The sequence below is a fragment of the Bos grunniens genome, chromosome 11 (assembly GCF_055505025.1).
Source record: "Bos grunniens cultivar Pamir isolate PY7600 chromosome 11, Bosgru_T2T1.0, whole genome shotgun sequence".
NCBI classification, from domain to species: Eukaryota; Metazoa; Chordata; class Mammalia; order Artiodactyla; family Bovidae; genus Bos; species Bos grunniens.
The window spans coordinates 47,824,217-47,843,043 of record NC_141175.1 but is presented as its reverse complement, the minus strand read 5'-3'; the positions used below and the strand labels follow the sequence as shown (position 1 = coordinate 47,843,043).

The following is an 18,827-nucleotide window of genomic DNA, read 5'->3' as shown; positions in this document are numbered from 1 at the left end:
AGGAAAAGGGTGAAGACAGGAAAATATTGCCTGAACAAAATGAGAATATCATTAAAGACATAAATCATAAAAAGGAGCCAAAAGAGAAATGCTAAAAAGTAAAGTAATGGAAATAAAAAATATACTACAGAACCTCAAAAGAAGATCTGACAAGCAGAACAATAAACAAACTTGAAAATAGGACAACTGAAATTACTGAGTCTAAGGAATAGAAAGAAAAAGAATGAAGAAGATTGAACAGAGTCTAAGGGTCCTGTGGAACACCATCCAATCTACCAATATAATCGTTGTAGAAATCTCACAGAAAAAAAAAAAAAGTACACAATGTATATTTAAGACTAATAGCAAAAAGCTCCTCAACTTGAGGAAAGACACAAGTTCACAAATTCAAAATTTCAAACAAATTCCTAATAAGAGCTGAGTTACCCCAAGACATATTATAATCAAACTGCTAAAAGCCAAAGACAATAGAATAATCATGAAAGCAAGAAAAGGAAATGCTGACATTCCACTGCACAGAAGGAAATTTATTAAATGTAAACTTTAAAAGATGAAACGAGTTGCCAGTCCAGGTTCAATGCACAATACTGGATGCTTGGGGCTGGTGCACTGGGACCACCCAGAGGGATGGTACAGGGAGGGAGGAGGGAGGAGGGTTCAGGATGGGGAACAAGTGTATACCTGTAGCGGATTCATGTTGATATATGGCAAAACCAATACAATATTGTAAAGTTAAAAAATTAAAAAAAAAAAGATCTCCTTATCAACAACCTAACTTTACCACTTAGAAACTAGAAAAATAATGAACTAAACCCAAAACTAAAAGAAGGAAAATAACAAAGGTGAGGACACAGATAATAAAATACAGATTAGGAAAACAATTTTTAAAAATTAATAAAACCAGAACTTCCCTGTGGTCCAGTGGTTAAGAATCTGTCTTCCAATGCAGGGGACACAGGTTCAATCCCTGGTCAGGGAACTAGATCCTGCAGGCTCACGTGCAGCCAAACAAATAATTTTTTTTTTTAATTAACAAAACCAAGAGCTAGTTCTTCTAAACAAGTAATAAGCTTTTTGCTAAACTAAAAATAATTTTTAAAAATAGAAAGAGGAGAAATGTAAATAGCTAAAATCAGAATGTGGTATATTGCTACCAAACTTGAAGGTTAAAAAAAATTTTTTTAAGAAAATACCATGGACACTGTATGCCAAAAATTGCTTACAAGTTACCTCAACTGACTCAAGAAGAAATGAAAAATGTCTCTTTAACAACAGAATGAGTCAGTAATCAATCTCCCAAAGTACAGTTTAAAATACATGGTTTAACTTGAATTCTACCAAACATTTAAAGAAAAATTATCACCAATCCTTCTCAAACCCTTCCCCCAAACTGAAGACAATCAACTTCTTTACTCATTCTATGAGACTAGCACTAACCCAATACCAAAACTTTCCTAAGAACAGAAAGTAACAGAGCAGTATCTCTTTTAATGATACAAAAAGTCCTTCACAAAATACCAGCAAGTCAAATACAACCTCATAGTAAAAAAATTTTTACCAGGACCAAATGAGATTTACTTCAGGAATACAAGAATAGCTCAAAAAGAAAATTAATTACTGTAATACAACGTATTAACAGAAAGAAGGAAAAAAGCCATACAATCTCAACTGACACAGAAAAAGCATCTGACAAAAATCCAACACCCTCTCAAGACAAAAACTCTCAGCACTTTTAAGAAGCTGCTGCTAAGTCACTTCAGTCGTGTCCGACTCTGTGCAACCCCATATACGGCAGCCCACCAGGCTCCCCCGTCCCTGGGATTCTCCAGGCAAGAACACTGGAGTGGGCTGCCATTGCCTTCTCCCACATTTAAGAAGAAAAACTCCTGAACATGATAAAGGTGATTTATAAATCCCACAACTAACATCACAGCCAGTACCCAACGACTGAAAAAAATTTCCCTTAGGATCAGGAACAAGACAGTGATGCTCACATTCACCATAGCCACTCAATGGTACATAGAAATTCTAGCCACAGATATCAGACCACAAAAATAAATAAATCAATTAAAAAATGAAAATACATTGGAAATGTATTTTGGAAAGGACTTGTAAAACTATTCATAATGACATGATTTTATAGAGAGAGAAAGCAAGTAGCACTAAAAGCAGATTCACAAAATCACACACTACAATGTACTGAGTATAAGCTCAACAAGCAGAATTCAGCTATTTCTATGTAACAGTAATCTATTTTACATATGCAAACTGTGGAAAATTTCTTAAAGAGATGGAATACCAGACCACCTGACCTGCCTCTTGAGAAATCTGTATGCAGGTCAGGAAGCAACAGTTAGAACTGGACATGGAACAACAGACTGGTTCCAAACAGGAAAAGGAGTACATCAAGGCTGTATATTGTCACCCTGCCTATTTAACTTATATGCAGAGTACATCATGAGAAACGCTGAGCTTGAGGAAGCACAAGCTGGAATCAAATTGCCGGAAGAAATATCAATAACCTCAGATATGCAGATGACACCACCCTTATGGCACAAAGTGAAGAAGAACTAAAAAGCCTCTTGATGAACATGAAAGAGGAGAGTGAAAAAGTTGGCTTAAAGCTCAACATTCAGAAAACGAAGATCATGGCATCTGGTCCCACCACTTCATGGTAAACAGATAGGGAAGCAATGGAAACCATGACAAGATTTTATTTTCTTGGGCTCCAAAATCACTGAAGATGTTGACTGCAGCCATGACATTAAAAGACGCTTACTCCTTGGAAGAAAAGTTATGACCAACCTAGACAGCATATTAAAAAGCAGAGACATTAGTTTGCCAACAAAGGTCTGTCTAGTCTTTTCTAGACTTTTTCCAGTAGTCATGTATGGATGGAAGAGTTGGACCATTAAGAAAGCTGAGCCCCGAAGAATTGATATTTTTGAACTGTGGTGTTGGAGAAGACTCTTGAGAGTCCCTTGGACTGCAAGGACATCCAACCAACCCATCCTAAAGGAAATCAGTTCTGAATATTCCTTGGAAGGACTATTGCTGAAGCTGAAACTCCAATACTTTGGCCACCTGAAGCAAAGAACTGACTCATTTGAAAAGACCCTGATGCTGGGAAAGATTGAAGGCGGAAGGAGAAGGGGACAACAAAGGATGAGATGATTGGATGGCATCACCGATTCGATGGACATGAGTTTAAGTAAACTCTGGGAGTTTGTGATGGACAAGGAGGCCTGGGAGCTACAGTCCATGGGGTCGCAAAGAGTCGGACACAACTGAGTGACTGAACTGAACTGAAGTGATAACATGATGAACCCTAAAAAGCTGTATTTAGTAAAATAAGCCACCACAGACAAATACTGTATGATTCTACCAAAATGAGGTACCTAGAATAGTCAAATTCATAAAGATATAATGTAGAAGAAAAGAAATCAAAAGTTCCCTGAGAGATGGGAAGAAGGAACTGAGAGTTATTGTTTAGTATGTACAGAGTCTTCATTGGATGTGATGTCAAAGTTTTGTATACAGGTAGCTGCTGCTGCTAAGTCACTTCAGTCGTGTCTGACTCTGTGTGACCCCACAGACGGCAGCCCACCAGGCTCCCCCGTCCCTGGGATTCTCCAGGCAAGAACACTGGAGTGGGTTGCCATTTCCTTCTCCAATGCATGAAAGTGAAAAGGGAAAGTGAAGTCGCTCAGTCGTGTCCGACTCTAGCGACCCCATGGACTGCAGCCTACCAGACTCCTCCATCCATGGGATTTTCTAGGCAAAAGTACTGGAGTGGGGTGCCACTGCCTTCTCCATGTATACAGGTTAAGTGATGGTTAAAAAACATTTTGAGTGTATTCAATGCCACTGAATCATACATTTACAAATGGCTAAAGTGGTAAATTAATGGTTTGTTATGCTGAACATATTTGTACCACAATAAAAAAAAGTTTAAATAAAATACTGTTGAAGGCCATCAACCAAAAATTCAAAACAAGTTAAAAAGGGGGAAAAAAAAAAAAAAAACCCTCTGGGACTTCCCTGATGGTCCAGTGGCTAAAACTTTGCACTCCCAATGCAGGGATCCCAGGTTCGATCCCTGGTCAGGGAACTAGATCCCACATGCCACAACTAAGAGTTTGCATGCTGTAACTAAAAAAGATCCCACATACTGCAGCAAGATCAAAATGCCTCAACTAAGACACAGTGCAGTCAAATGAATAAAAAAATTTTGAAAAAAAAAAAAAGAAAAACCCTCATGGGGTTAATGAACACCTACAAAACAACATGAGAGAAATTCTGCCAACAAAGAATGATGGGATATATAGTAGATACTCTTTTCTGTTTAATATTAAAAATAAAAGTTGTTCAGAAAACAAAGGACTACTCTTCAAATATACTACACTGTTCTTACTGAAAGCTAGAGTGGCTCTTTATATGATATTCGATCAAATGCTTCAAGTACAGAGATCAGACATCTCAAATATGTGGAAACCGAGAATAAAATACCCACAATTTTCTCTTCAGAGATGTTAGAGAAAATAATCGAGAGGACATTACTGCCAGTTGACTTTTGAGCTGAAACTGAGCAAAGAGAGGTACCTCACTTCCTCCCTTGTCACTTCCTCCCCTGTCATTGGAATATACACTCTGCCTGCCTGCCACTCCTTAAGTAGGAACTACTCCAAGGTTATAGTAATTGTGTCTAAACCCAGTTAAGGCCTCACTTACAACTTCTAAGATTTGGCACGTGAGTGCCGAGATCTACTCATCTTGCAGCCACTGAAGACAAGCCTCTTAAACTTCCCTTGCTTTTAAACCTGCCACCTACCAATCTAGAGTGATCTCTGCCTCTTTCATTCTCCCAGACCACTGTGTATAAAGGCCAGTTTATAAACCAACAAAGTAAAATAAAAGTCTACTCTGTGAAAGCCACAAAAATAAGCACAAATTAACTCGAATAAAGAAAAAGAAACAAGAAAAACAGGAATAAGGAAAAAGGATTTGTGGTAAATCATATACCTACATACAAAATTAATACTAAATAACTGTGGAAATTATGGTTCACTTAAAAGTTGCATAACTTGATAAAATATAAATAACATAATAAAAACTGCAAAGTGGAAAATGAGAAGAGAAAAATGATGAGAATTTCCTCATCTTCCATAAAGGAAACTCATTCATTACTGTATTTTAGAATGAAAAGAAACAAACCCACAAAGAAATGAGAACCAGAAACAGATAAAACGGGCTTCCCTGATAGCTCAGTGGTAAAGAATCTGCCTGCCAATGCAAGAGATGAGGGTTCGATCCCTGGGTTGAGAAGATCCGCTGGAGAAGGAAATGGCAACCTGCTCTAGTATTCTTGTCTGTGAAATCTCATGGACAGAGGAGCCTGGTGGGCCACAGTCCATAGGTTTGCAAAGAGTCAGACAAAACTGAGTTGCTGAGCACGAGAATCAAGGGAGAGAGAAAGCTATAGCTCAGAAAATTTGCGAGTGAGCTGCAGAGGAGATAGGTCTATCTCTGCAGTGTAACTGGAAAAATCTGAGTTATTTGAGTACCAGATTTGATAGACAGCAGGAATGAAACAAGGACATTAAATCCTGTTTTCCCATTTCCAGAAGTCTATTTAAGAGCTCTAATGGAAAAATATTTCACAACACCTGAAAGTACTAAGATCTCTTACCAGTCGTCTACCTTAAATATGAACAACACAGGAAATACCCAACAACATAAAAAAAGAATATAGTATAGACAAGAGGTTTGAATATATAGTACAAGAAGGAATCACTATTCATATAAACAGCTCCTAAAATAGGCATAAATGAACAGAATTCAAATCATAAGATGTAACACAATGACAGATACTGCAATGGCCAGATTATAACTGAAGTACAATCATAACTTCACATGCTAACAGTATGCAGAGTCTCAAAAAGCAGCAGTTTAAATGTACATACAAATATACAAGCAGAAGCTAATCAGTGTTTCTAAAATTAGTCATCATATATTCCCTTTGAGAATCAGATGAGAAGTATGAACTATTGCCCTTCAAAATGTACATAATGCACACTGAATCAGATGATATTTAAATTCTAAGACCTAAGTAATTTTACTTCTGTCACTGAGACAGGAAAATCCCCAAAAAGCTTTTAGCTGTATTTTAAGACAAAATTATTATCTAAGTTACATAAATCTATATATCAGTTCAGTCGCTCAGTCGTGTCCGACTCTTTGCGACCCCATGAATTGCAGCACGCCAGGCCTCCCTGCCCATCACCAACTCCCGGAGTTCACCCAAACTCATGTCCATCGAGTCGGGGATGCCATCCAGCCATCTAATCCTCTGTCGTCTCCTTTTCCTCCTGCCCCCAATCCCTCCCAGCATCAGAGTCTTTTCCAATGAGTCAACTCTTTGAATGAGGTGGCCAAAGTACTGGAGTTTCAGCTTCAGCATCATTCCTTCCAAAGAACACCCAGGACTCATCTCCTTTAGAATGGACTGGTTGGATCTCCTTGCAGTCCAAGGGACTCTCAAGAGTCTTCTCCAACACCACAATTCAAAAGCATCAATTCTTCGGCACTCAGCTTTCTTCACAGTCCAACTCTCACATCCATACATGACCACTGGAAAAACCATAGCCTTGACTAGATGGACCTTTGTTGGCAAAATAATGTCTCTGCTTTTCAATATGCTATCTAGGTTGGTCTTAACTTGTCTTCCAAGGAGTAAGCGTCTTTTAATTTCATGGCTATATGTAATCTATATATAAATCTATATATATTCTTTAAATATGGAAAGCATTTAATGATAAATTCCAATACAGTAAAAAAGATTCTGAAGTTTACCTTTTTATGTCCTATGACTAAAAGATTTTATATGAAAGGGTATGAAGAGAGATGTAAAGAGGTAACTCAAATCAGAATAGTAAGTCATTTTAAATGGTACAGAAAGTCACTTAAATGTCAAAATCTTTACTGTAACTTTATGTACAACTTTTTATATTTAATGAAAAATTAGTAAACACATGTAAAACTTTTCAAGTTTACATAAACGTGGGCAAAATCTCCCACCTACCTCAGGCCACTTCCCCAAAAGCAAACCTATTAAAATTTCTTGTGTGTTTTTCTAAAATTGTTCCAGACACTCACAAGTACAAAGAGTACATATACATGTATGTACATTCTCTTTTTACCACTGTTTTAATACACAGTGGGAGAATACACTGGGTACTTACTGTTTCTCTTAATAAAAAATCTACTACCGTTATTATTTAATAAAAACATATCTTGGAGGTTGTTACACATGAACAAAATATATCAGGTTCAGTCCTTCTCATGGCCACCGAACATTCTACTAGACGGTTTTCCCAAAACTCATTTAGTCCCACGTGACAGACATTCAGGGTCTAGTAGCATAGTGAGTGGTATATCAAACATTTTCATGTACATGTATTTAGAAGACAAATAACTAGAAAGAGAACTGCAATGTTGTTCTCCTAAAGTTACACCATACTCTGGTTAACAGAGTGTATTGTCAAACATAATGAGAATTACCTAATACGTGAAAACGATATAATGTTAGCTGAACTTACATTTAATTATAATCAAAGATAAGCATTTTTCAAATATTTATAAACCACTTTACACATTTTTTTCAATTTCCCTATGTCACCCTTATCTCTTTTCTGCTTGGATTCCAATAGAAGAGTTTTGATACAAACAATGAAAAAAATAGCAGTCAATCCAATTGTTACAGGGTGAAGTGTGTGTATGTATGCATACCAACTGTGCAAAGTGATTTCAAAAACTTACTCCAGAGGGAAGGAAAAAAGACCCAGGCAAGACCCTATGAAACCAACCAACCAACCCTAGACAACCTGTAACCTGATGTCTGTTATAGTTGGTACTCAAAATGTAAAAATTCCTGATAATTTGAAGTCTGTAGTACAGTCAAAAGTTAAACAGTAACAAATCACAGGAATACGCAAATAAAATAATCTTTCAAATATATTTATTTCATCTCATTAAACTATCCTTTATAAATATTTTAAGTTATTTCAGACTATATTACAGATTATGCCAGAATTTTTTAATAATTTCCTTTTTGGTGAATTCAAATTTTTGCCAGGATAAAATGCTAGATAAAATTAATACATAGTATCAATTTAAATGTGATGAATTTCAGTTTCAATAAACAATGCTTCATTACTCCTAGTTACTTATTCTATATTACTTAATATATCATTGTTCTCAATTTTGTCTTGCTATGAATAAAAATTAAAAATCAAAAATTTGAAAAAGTGTAAGTATATTAAAAGTTTATGTATATATGTTGTGATCATTAAGAATATGGATGAAACAAAAATATAATGGATGAAAGCAAGTATAAGGGGAGAAATGGCTATTTTAATAGCAATAATATATAAAATTAAAACCCTTAAGAATGAGCTTAACATATGATAAAATCTATATGCAAGTAACTCTGAAATGCTGAAAGATACAAAATAAAACAAATGGCATATCACAACTTGGATAAGAAGATAGCACTTTTCAAAATAATTATAACAATGAAAATAATATTTTTAAAGGTAAGTCAATGCTAAAACTCACATGGAAAAATAAATGAGACACAGATTCTTTAAAATATATATCAAGGATCAGCTTTGCCAGATATTAAGAAATGTTACACAGACACAAGGTGAAAAAAGAAAAGATATGAGTATAAAAGCAGGGACTAACAAATGTTTTCTCAATGCACCAGACAGTAAATATTTTAGGATTACAGGTGATACATTCTCTGTAACAGATATTGTATTCTGCCACTGCAGTGTGGAAGCAGCCACAGACAATATGAAAATGAACAGGCAAAGCTATGGGGCAAACAAACTACAAAATCCAGTGTCCAGCCCACAGGCTATAACTTTACCAATCCCTGGAATACAGATCATGACTATATACACAAAAAGGTCAGTCTACAAAGTTCAGAAATTGGCCCAGTCAAGATAAAACTAGTGTCTGAAATCAGTGAAGAGAATTACTAAACAAATGGAATGGGGACAACACAACCAAAAATTGGGAGGGGAAATACTGCGTATGTATATGATAAATTCCTATTGGATCGAAGATTAAAAAACAAAATTGAAACAAAATGTACAGAAAGGAACTAAAGGTGAATTCTGTTATAATCTTGAAATGCATTTCAAACCATAACACAAAAGCCACAGGCCATTAAGAACTTAAACCACAAGTCTGAAACCACGTACTTGAAACTCAACTGCAAAAACCACCTGAATTAAGCAAGGAGACATCAAAGCAGAATGTAGTCATAACTCCTAACAGAAAAAAAGTCCAATTTCACTGATATATAAAGATCTCCTACAAAAAAAAAGTAAAGCAATTGATAAATGGCAAAGAATATAAACATTCCCGGAAACAAAAAGGGTTCTTAAACACAAGATTTCCAACCTGATTCACATTAAAGAAATCCAAATTTAAAACATCAATGATAACACTTTTCACTCACTAGTTTAGCAAATAAAAAGGAGTTTAATACAACTAATTGAAGAGGATAAGGATAAGGACTTCCTTTCACTTAAAGGTGAAAAGATAAGGAATGATGCTGAAGTTGAAGCGCCAGTACTTGGACCACTTGTCGTGAAGAGCCAACTCACTGGAAAAAACGTTGATGCTGCGAAAGATTGAAGACAAAAGGAGAAATGGGTGGCAGAGGATGAGATGATTAGATAGCATCACCAACTCAATGGACATGCATGTATTTGAGCAAACTCTGGGAGACAGAGGAGAGGGAAGTCTGGCATGCCTCAGTCCATGGGATTGCAGAGAGTCAGACATGACTTACCAACTAAACAACGGCGAGCGGTCAAAGTGGCACTATCACACCATGAGCTACCATAAGTAAACCACACATAAACTTTAATGTAACAATTCTACCTACAAGTAGGAATTTATCCTACATAATGGTTTTGCACTTGGATGAAATGACTGTAAATAGGTTACCTGTTGTGGCACTGTTTGTAATGGAAAAGAATAGAAAAAGACAGTGCCTATGAACAAGAATTGGTTAAATAAACTACGGTACATGCATATAATAAAACACTATCTAGTCCTTAAAAAATTAAGTGCTTTATGTTACTTATATGGAATAATAATCTCCAGGACAAAATGTTAAGTGAAAAAAAACCAAGTCCATTTAGTATGATACATCTGTGGAAAAGAAAAGTGGAAAGAAAAATGTTTACTGTTTACAATTAGAAATTTATACAGAAAATGTATGATGTACCTGAGAGATAAGGAACTGCATGCATGAGAGACTGGTAGAAAGGGGAAAATGTATAGCATATCTTTTTTGAAAAGATATCAATTTTTTGAAATTTAAACCATATGGAAATGAGCCTATTCAAAAATTAAATTTAAAAAGAAGATAGTATAATAGAAAAAAAAACATTACAATGTTCAGGACAGAAGCACTGATTGTATAAATGATAATAATAGGAAAATGTCTCTTAATAAACCAAGAACCTCTAACTGACTAGCTCTCACTTCCTTTAATTATACCACTTGTACAGTAAGACAAGACATGGATTCACAGATTTGGTCCCCAATTTTTCCCATGTCTTGGTTTCTTTAGCTACAAAATGGTAACAGAATTCACCTTATCAGGGAGTGAGCACTTAGAACATATAATAAGGAAGTATTTAATAAATGTAAGCTGTTGATATTACCTGTGCAGCAGCCCAAATGCAGTCAATATGCTGAGTACTCAATCGCCCTTCAGCTGCCAAAAAATTCAAAATCACTTGGCATTGTTTGATAATCTGGGAAAGAAAACCTTATTATAGTTAATTTTTAAAAACTTTCTCTCTTAATAGAGCAGATAAGTCATATAAAAGTCCACAAACCTCAATATGTAAATTTGGTCCAAATATATGCTCTACCACATTGTTGCTTATAAGCCAGTCTGCAAGTTCTTTTGCAATGGACCTAAAGTCAAATAAAAAAAAAAGTTTATACATTTCAAAAACTATTAGTATCATTCTGTCCCATGTCTAAAAGCAGACTCAGGTGAAAACCCAAAACTGCTCACATACAAATTATAAGTGTTAGTGTGTTAGTCGCTCAGTCGTGCCCAACTCTGCGACCCCATGGACTGCAGCCCACCAGGCTCCTGTGTCCAGAAGATTTTCCAGGCAAGGATACTGGAGTATAAAGAAGTGACTATATACAATTAACTGTTAATAATACTACAAAGAGTAACTGAAACCGAAATCAAGAAATGACATTACTACCTAAATTTATGAACAAACAAAAAAATTCTGAAAAGTCAGGCTAACTAATACCAGGTGCATAGGGGAGAATACCAGGTACATAGGGGAGAATACCAAGGGTAACACCCAGAAAGCGATGCATTTTCTGACTCAAAGATCATGCCTTCCCATTATTTCCACAGTAGACACTGAAGCATTCAAGGAAGGTTTTCCCGTAGGTCTGCTATGGCTGGGCTTCCCTGGTGGCTCAGTGATAAAGAATCCGCCTGCCAATGCAGGAGATGCTGATTTAATCCCCGGGTTGGGAAGATTTCCCTGGAGATGGAAATGGCAATCCACTCCATTATTCATGCCTGGGAAATCCCATGAACAGAGAAGCCTTGTGGGCTATACAGTCCACAGAGTCACAAAAAGTCAGACACTGAGTGATCAAGCACGAGCCACTATGAGTAGATATCATAAAAGTAGGTTACCAAAGTGTGGGGGGCGGGAAAGAAAACTCTCCAAGCCAAACGGTAACTCCCCTGCCTGATACTCAAAAAGGTTCTGCTAAAGAGTCGGGTATCAACTGACTGTTCAGAACACTTGGCTACATTTATCATGAACAATTCACCCTTCATTTCAAAATGTGAACTTTTTATTCCTAAACAGTTTTAGATTTTCCTTCATTTTTGGAAAAGAGCTAACAACTTTCTTTTAGAGTAATAAACCACTGGCACAGAAATTAAACTATTAGGTAGCTGGCCAAGTTCCTCTATCCATGGAATTCTCCAGGCAAGAATATTGGAGTGGGTAGCCACTTCTTCTCCAGGGGATCTCCTCAACCCAGGGATCGAACCCGGGTCTCCTGCATTGTAGGCAGATTCTTTACTGACTGAGCCACAAGGGAAGCCCAACAATACACAGTGTCAGTTTATCAGTTAATTTGTCTTTTATAGCTTTAAGATACGTGTGAAACATAATAAACTGAACATATTTAAAGTATATAGTTCAGTGAACTCAAGCTTACATATACATCTATGAATTCATCAGCACTGTCAAGACTACAAACACATCAACCCAAAAAGTTTCTTTATGCCACTTTATCTTTTCTCAGCTCTCACCCCCACTGCCCAGACAATCAGTGATCTGCTTTGTTATTAGTTTTCATTTTCCAGAATTTCATGTAAAAAGATACAGCATGTGGTTTTTTTATAATTTAGATTTTTTTTTCACTCAGCATAATCCATTTTCCTTCATTGTCATTAACCCATTGGTTTCTTTCAAGTTTGGGCAATTATGATTAAAGCTGCTGTAAGCACCCATGTGCAAGTTTTTGTGTGGATATAAGTTTTCAAATTCTTTGGGTAAATGCCAGGGAACAAGACTGCTGGATCATAAGGTTATGCTGAGTTTTGTAAGAAACCATGAAACTGTCTTCCAAAGTAGCACCAGTGATGAACAAGTGTTTCTACTGCTTTACTCTTTGTCAGTATCTGGTGTTACCAGTGCTGTGCATTTTGACTGTTCCAATAGGTGTGTAGTAGAATTTCATCGTTGTTTTGATTTGCATTTCCCTGATGTATGCATGTGTTCATGTGCTATCCGTATATCTGCCTTGGTGTAGCTGTCTGCTAAAGTCAGCGTATTTTCAATCTGATTTTCTTTCTGTTCATTTTCTTACTGTTAAATATTTAAGAGTTCTTTGTATATTCTGGATAACAATTCTTTATCAAATGTCTTCTGCAAATGTTTTCCCCTGTCTATGGCTTGTCTTCTCATTCTCTTGACACTGTCTTTCCCAGAGCAGAAGTTTTTTGAAGAAGTCCAGCTTATCAATTCATGGATCATGGTATGGTATTCAAAAGGTCACCACCATAGCCTAGGTCATTCAGGTTTTTTCCTATATTCTTTTAGGAGTTTTCTAGTTTTGCATCCTATGTTCAGGCATGTGATTCATTTTGAATTAACTTTTGTAAAGAGTGTGAGATCTACATCTAGATTTTTTTTTCCACTTGGTTGTCCAATTGTTTCAATACTTGTTTGTTGGAATACAAATACAATATTTGTTGGAAATTCTATCTCTGCTACATTGTACTGTCTTGGCACCTTTGTCAAATATCAGCTGACTGTATTTATATGGGCCTATTTCTGAGCACCGTATTCTGTTCCACTGATCTCTCTGTTCTATCACCAAAACTGCACTGTCTTGATCACTGTAAATTTAGAGTAACTGTTGAAGGTGGGTAATGTCAGTCCTCCAACCTTCCAATACACTGAAGAGCAGTGGTGAGAAGGGATACCCTTTCTTTGTTTCTGATCTTAGTGGAAAAACTTTGACCTTCACATCATTAAGTATGGTGTTAGCAGTAGGAGGTTTTGCAGATGGCCTTTATCAGGTTGATTTAGTTCCCTTCTGTGCCTAATTTACTGAGAGTTTTTACCATGAATGGTAAAGTCTGACTTTGTCAAATTTTGACTTTACATTAATTGACTTTGAAATGCTGTACCAGCCTTGAATACCTGAGATAAATCTCACTTGGTTGTGATGTATCATTCTTTTTATACCTTGTTGGATTCAATTTGCTAATATTTTCTAAGGGTTTTCATATGTTTGTTCATGAGAAATACTGGTCTGTAGTTTTCTTTTCTTGTAATGTCTTTGTCTGGTTTTGCTATTAGGGTAATGCTGGCCTCAATGAGTAAGGAAGGCTTCCTTCTGCTATTTTCTGAAAGAAACTGTAGAGAACTGGTATAATTTCTTCCTTAAATATTTGGTTAAATTTACTAGTGAACCCAACTGGGCCTGGTACTTGTTTTGGAAAGTTATTAATTGTTGATTCACTTTAATTGATCCAAGCCCTTTCAAATTAATTCTTTTAAAAATTTTTAAATGGTTACCACAGAAGAACACCTAATGAAAAAAGTAGTGTTACATATACTGTGGGTAAAAGAAAATAGGTTTCAAAACAGGATGTGTAGTGCAAAGATTCCAAGTTTTTTCAGCAACATAAATTATACACAGAAAAACCGGGAAGAAATTAAAATTCCTTTTCTTGTTTATCCACAAAAGAATTATTTTTAATTTTAAAATTATTATAAATATTTTTTAAAAGAAGCTATGAATTAGACATATGGCCTCAAAGGATCAAACATGAAAATAAAACTACTAGTGGTATATTTTACCTACTTCTGAGTAGGCTGACAGAAGCTATGATCCACAAATGAACTCCATAGAAAAAGACAATTTAACAACTAAAAATAATTCTTTCAGTTCCTTGAAAAACATTCAGAGTAAGTGTAAAATTGGACAACATTATCAATAACAACCATTCAGGACCCTGGAAACATACACACAACTGGGACTCCCATAAGGACTAAGGGGAGCAAGCAGAAAGAAAATTTGAAGAAATTATGGTCAAACATCCGAAATTTGAAGAAAAATGTTCATCTACACATTCAAGAACCATAATAAACTCCAACTAAGATAAACACAAGGATATTAACGCCCAGAGAAACCACAATCAAATTCTTAAAAGCCAACGACCAACAGAAAAATCTTAAAAACAGCAAAAAAAAATAAATAAATAAACATGTACAGAAGAACTACAATAAGATTAACAGCAGACTTTTTATCAGAAAATAGAGCTATACTGAAGCAATGTTCCTATATTTTATTAGAATTGTTATTAATCTGAAGTAGACAGTAATAAAGATGCATATTGTAACCCATAAAGCAACCACTAATTTTTAAAGTATAAAAAAATAGAATTAAAATGGTATACAGTTGGTTCTCTGTATCCATGGATTCTGCATCCATATATGCAAACAAAAAAGGATCAAAAATATTTCTTAAAAAAATTCCCAGAAGTTCCAAAAGGCAAAAGTTGAATTTGCCACATGCTGACAACTATTTACATAACACTTAAATTTTGGTATCCTCAGGTGGTCTAGAACCAATTCCCAACACATACCAAGAGACAACTATACTACTATATACACTGCAAAATAAGGCAGTAAAGGAGAAACAGAAAAAAAATTTTAATTAAGACATAAAAAAACCAAAAGCAAAATGGCAGGCATAACTCCAACTATACAGTGACTGAATTAAATAATACAATCATAAGGGAGTACTGTGTAAGAGTAGATTTTTTTTCCCAATCCAACCAAATGCTGTCATCAAGAGATGTATGTTAGATCCAAAAATACAAACAGGTTGAAAGTAAGAGGAAGGAAAAAGAGTTAACATAATAAAGTTACACTGACTATACTAACATCAAATGAAATGAACTAAGCCAAATATTGTTTTAAAGAGACGAAGACGGACATTTTAGGATGATGAAAGGATGAAATTATCAACATAACATAGTAACTATAAACAGAGTGTACCCAACAAAATGTCCTAAAGTACATGCAGCCAAAACCAACAAAAATTGAGAGAGAAAAAGAAATACAGCCAATTCTCATCACCCCTGGTAGTTGTATCATACAATGTCACTGCACTGAGTTAGCTAATACTGAACCCCTGAATATTTTTCTTAGATTACTATTACCCACCGCTTTAATGAATAAAAGGAACATGTTATTAGCATCAAGTGCTTCCTAGAGTGGGTTCTCTTTAAAAGAATGACTCAGTGCAATAATATGACTCATTGGTTAGACTGACTGAAAGAAGACACAGACTTTGATTAAATGCAAATCTCACATAGTAACATTAAGTACACAATTTGGTCTACAATTCATTTGCAGAACTTCTTCAAAGAAATATTGTTTCACAAAACGAATATTTGTTTTGAAGTTTCCACTTCAGTCAGAACAATGCAAAGGAGACTTTTCCCTTTATGTAAAACTGTCATCATAAAAAGTTCATCAACACCCTTCCCCTTCCCCATTCCCTCTGGAAAAAGAGACATGGCTCTCATTTAAGTGTTACCATGTTGTTTTCTTCGATACTCTTTTTCTAAACACTTTTTATAATTGAGGTACAACGGACAAACAACATGATTAGTCCCAAATGCACAACATGATGATTCAACATTTGTATATATAGCTAAATGACTGTGTAAGTATATACCTAAATTATAGTAAGTCTAGTTAACATCCACTATGATGGTGTTACAAAATTTTTTTTTCATTTGTGATGAGGACTTTTAAGATCTACTCTAACAATTTTCAAATATGCAATACAATATTATTAACTATAGCCACCATGCTATACATTACCACTCCTACAACTTACTTATTTTGTAACTAGACATTTGTATCTTTTGACCTCCCTCACCTCTTCTGCCCTCCTCTGACCTCCACACCTCTGACAACTACCAATATATTCTATCTTTGAGCTTAGGGTTTTTAGTTTTTCAAGTCTGTATATAAATGAGACCATATGATATCTTTCTGACTTATTTCACTTAGTATAACGCCCTCAAGGTCCATCCATGTTACCATAAATGGCAAAATTTCATTCTTTTTATGGGTGAATAGTATTCCATTGTATATTCTATTTCACCATAGAACTGAAAGAACAAATAAATACAGTCAATTCTCATTTTTTACTCATGGCAACTGAATCCTATAAAATCTCTGCACTGAATAAACTCATATTGAATTCTTGAATATCAAATTTAAAAAAAAAAGAACTTCTTTTCAGATTCTATTTTCGTGTTACAAAAGAGAAAATGAGCATCAGAAGTGTTCAGTGACATGGCTCAGTTCAGTTCAGCTGCTCAGTCACGTCCGACTCTTTGCGCCCCCATGGACTGCAGCACACCAGGCCTCCCTGTCCATCACCAATTCCCGGAGTTTACTTAAACTCATGTCCATCGAATCAGTGATGCCATCCAATCATCTCATCCTCTGTCGTCCCCTTCTCCTCCTGACTTCAATCTTTCCCAGCATCAGGGTCTTTTCCAATGAGTCAGTTCTTTGCATCAGGTGGCCAAAGTATTGGAGTTTCAGTATCAGTCCTTCCAATGAATATTCAGGACTGATTTCCTTTAGGATGGACTGGTTGGATCTCCTTGCACTCCACGGGACTCTCAAGAGTCTTCTCCAACACCACAGTTCAAAAGCATCAATTCTTCAGTGCTCGGCTTTCTTTATAGTCCAACTCCCACATCCACACATGACTACTGCCCCAATATCAAGTACTAGACGTGAGACTCATATCCCTCCAACTGGCCCAGAGTCACAGCTTCTTGCACTATACTGCACGGCCTCCTACCACTTCCATCCCCTGGTCCTTTCTAAACCAGTGCTAAAACAAGAAAACAGAGCATCACTTTATATGACTTCAGCTGGGAATGTGCACGTTGGGAGACTTTCTTATTGCTCTGTGCATTTCAGCAAGACTATGAAGAACCAAAAGTATTGATTTGGGGGTTACAAATAAACTGTAGCACACAGGCAAATTAATAAAAACAGAATCCACAAAATGAGGATAAACTGAAGTCAGAGACTTCAATCCCCTACTTTTAATAACAGATTGGAACAAGTAGATAAAAAAATCAACAAGGATACTGAAGACAAACATTACGAGTTCACTAGACCTAAGAGACACCTAAGGACTTCCCTGGTGGCTCAGAGGTTAAAACATGTGCCTGCAATGCGGGAGACCTGGGTTCGATCCCTGGGTCGGGAAGATCCCCTGGAGAAGGAAATGGCGACCCACTCCAGTATTCTTGCCTGGAGAATCCCATGGACGGAAGAGCCTGGTGGGCTACAGTCCATGGGGTTGCAAAGAGTCGGACACGACTGAGCGACTTCACTTTGACTTTCAAGAGACACCTATAGAACACTCCATACAACAGCTGAATAAATTCTTCTTAAGCACACATTAACATTCTGTGGTACAGATTATATGTTAATCTGTAAAACAAGACAAATAACCCAACTAAAAACTAGGCCAAAAAGTGAACAAACAATTCACCAAAGAAGAAACAGAATGGCAAATAACCATATAAAAAGATGCTCAGCATTACTGGTAATTAGGCAAATACAAATAAAAGTCATAATGAAATGACACTAACACCCACTATAATGGCTATAATCAAAAATACAGGTAAAAACAAGTGTTGATACGATTGGGGAAAACTGAAACCTTCATATATTACTAGTGGAAATATAATACAGGAATGCTGGAAAACATTTTGACAGTTTCTTTAAAAGTTAAACATAAAATGACCTTACAAACCAGCTGATCATACCTATGTATCTACCAAGAGAAATGAAAACATATGTCCAAAAAGACTTATACACAAATATTTAAAGTAGCATTATTCATACTAATCAGAAAGTAGAAACAATCAAAATATCCATCAATTTGGTAAAAGAATAAACAAAATGTAATAAAGCTATATAATGTAACACTATTCACCAATAAAAAGGAATGAAGTACTAATTCATACCACAACATGAATGAGCCGCAAAATAAACAGTGTAAGTGAAAGGTGGCAATTGAAAACAAACACTATCATATGATTCCATTTATAGCAAACCCCCAAAATGGGCAAATCTACAGACAAAGATTATTAATGGGGATGGGGATAAGAATGGGGA

At 35.8% G+C, this 18,827-nt stretch overlaps 1 protein-coding gene across 20 annotated transcripts in view; it reads right to left on the bottom strand.

The window, feature by feature from the left end:
- USP34 (ubiquitin specific peptidase 34) overlaps positions 1–18,827 on the bottom strand; it is a 242,438-nt gene that overhangs the window by 140,263 nt on the left and 83,348 nt on the right. For all 20 annotated transcript variants that reach the window (XR_015136757.1, XR_015136758.1, XM_086326450.1 and 17 more), the window contains 2 exons: positions 10,926–11,007; positions 10,749–10,841 (listed from right to left, as the gene is read on the bottom strand). Coding sequence is in view for 15 of the 20 variants with exons in the window: in XM_086326450.1 (XP_086182576.1) it covers positions 10,749–10,841; positions 10,926–11,007 (175 nt within the window). In the remaining 5 variants the exon portion in view is untranslated. The remainder of the gene's footprint in view (positions 1–10,748; positions 10,842–10,925; positions 11,008–18,827) is intronic.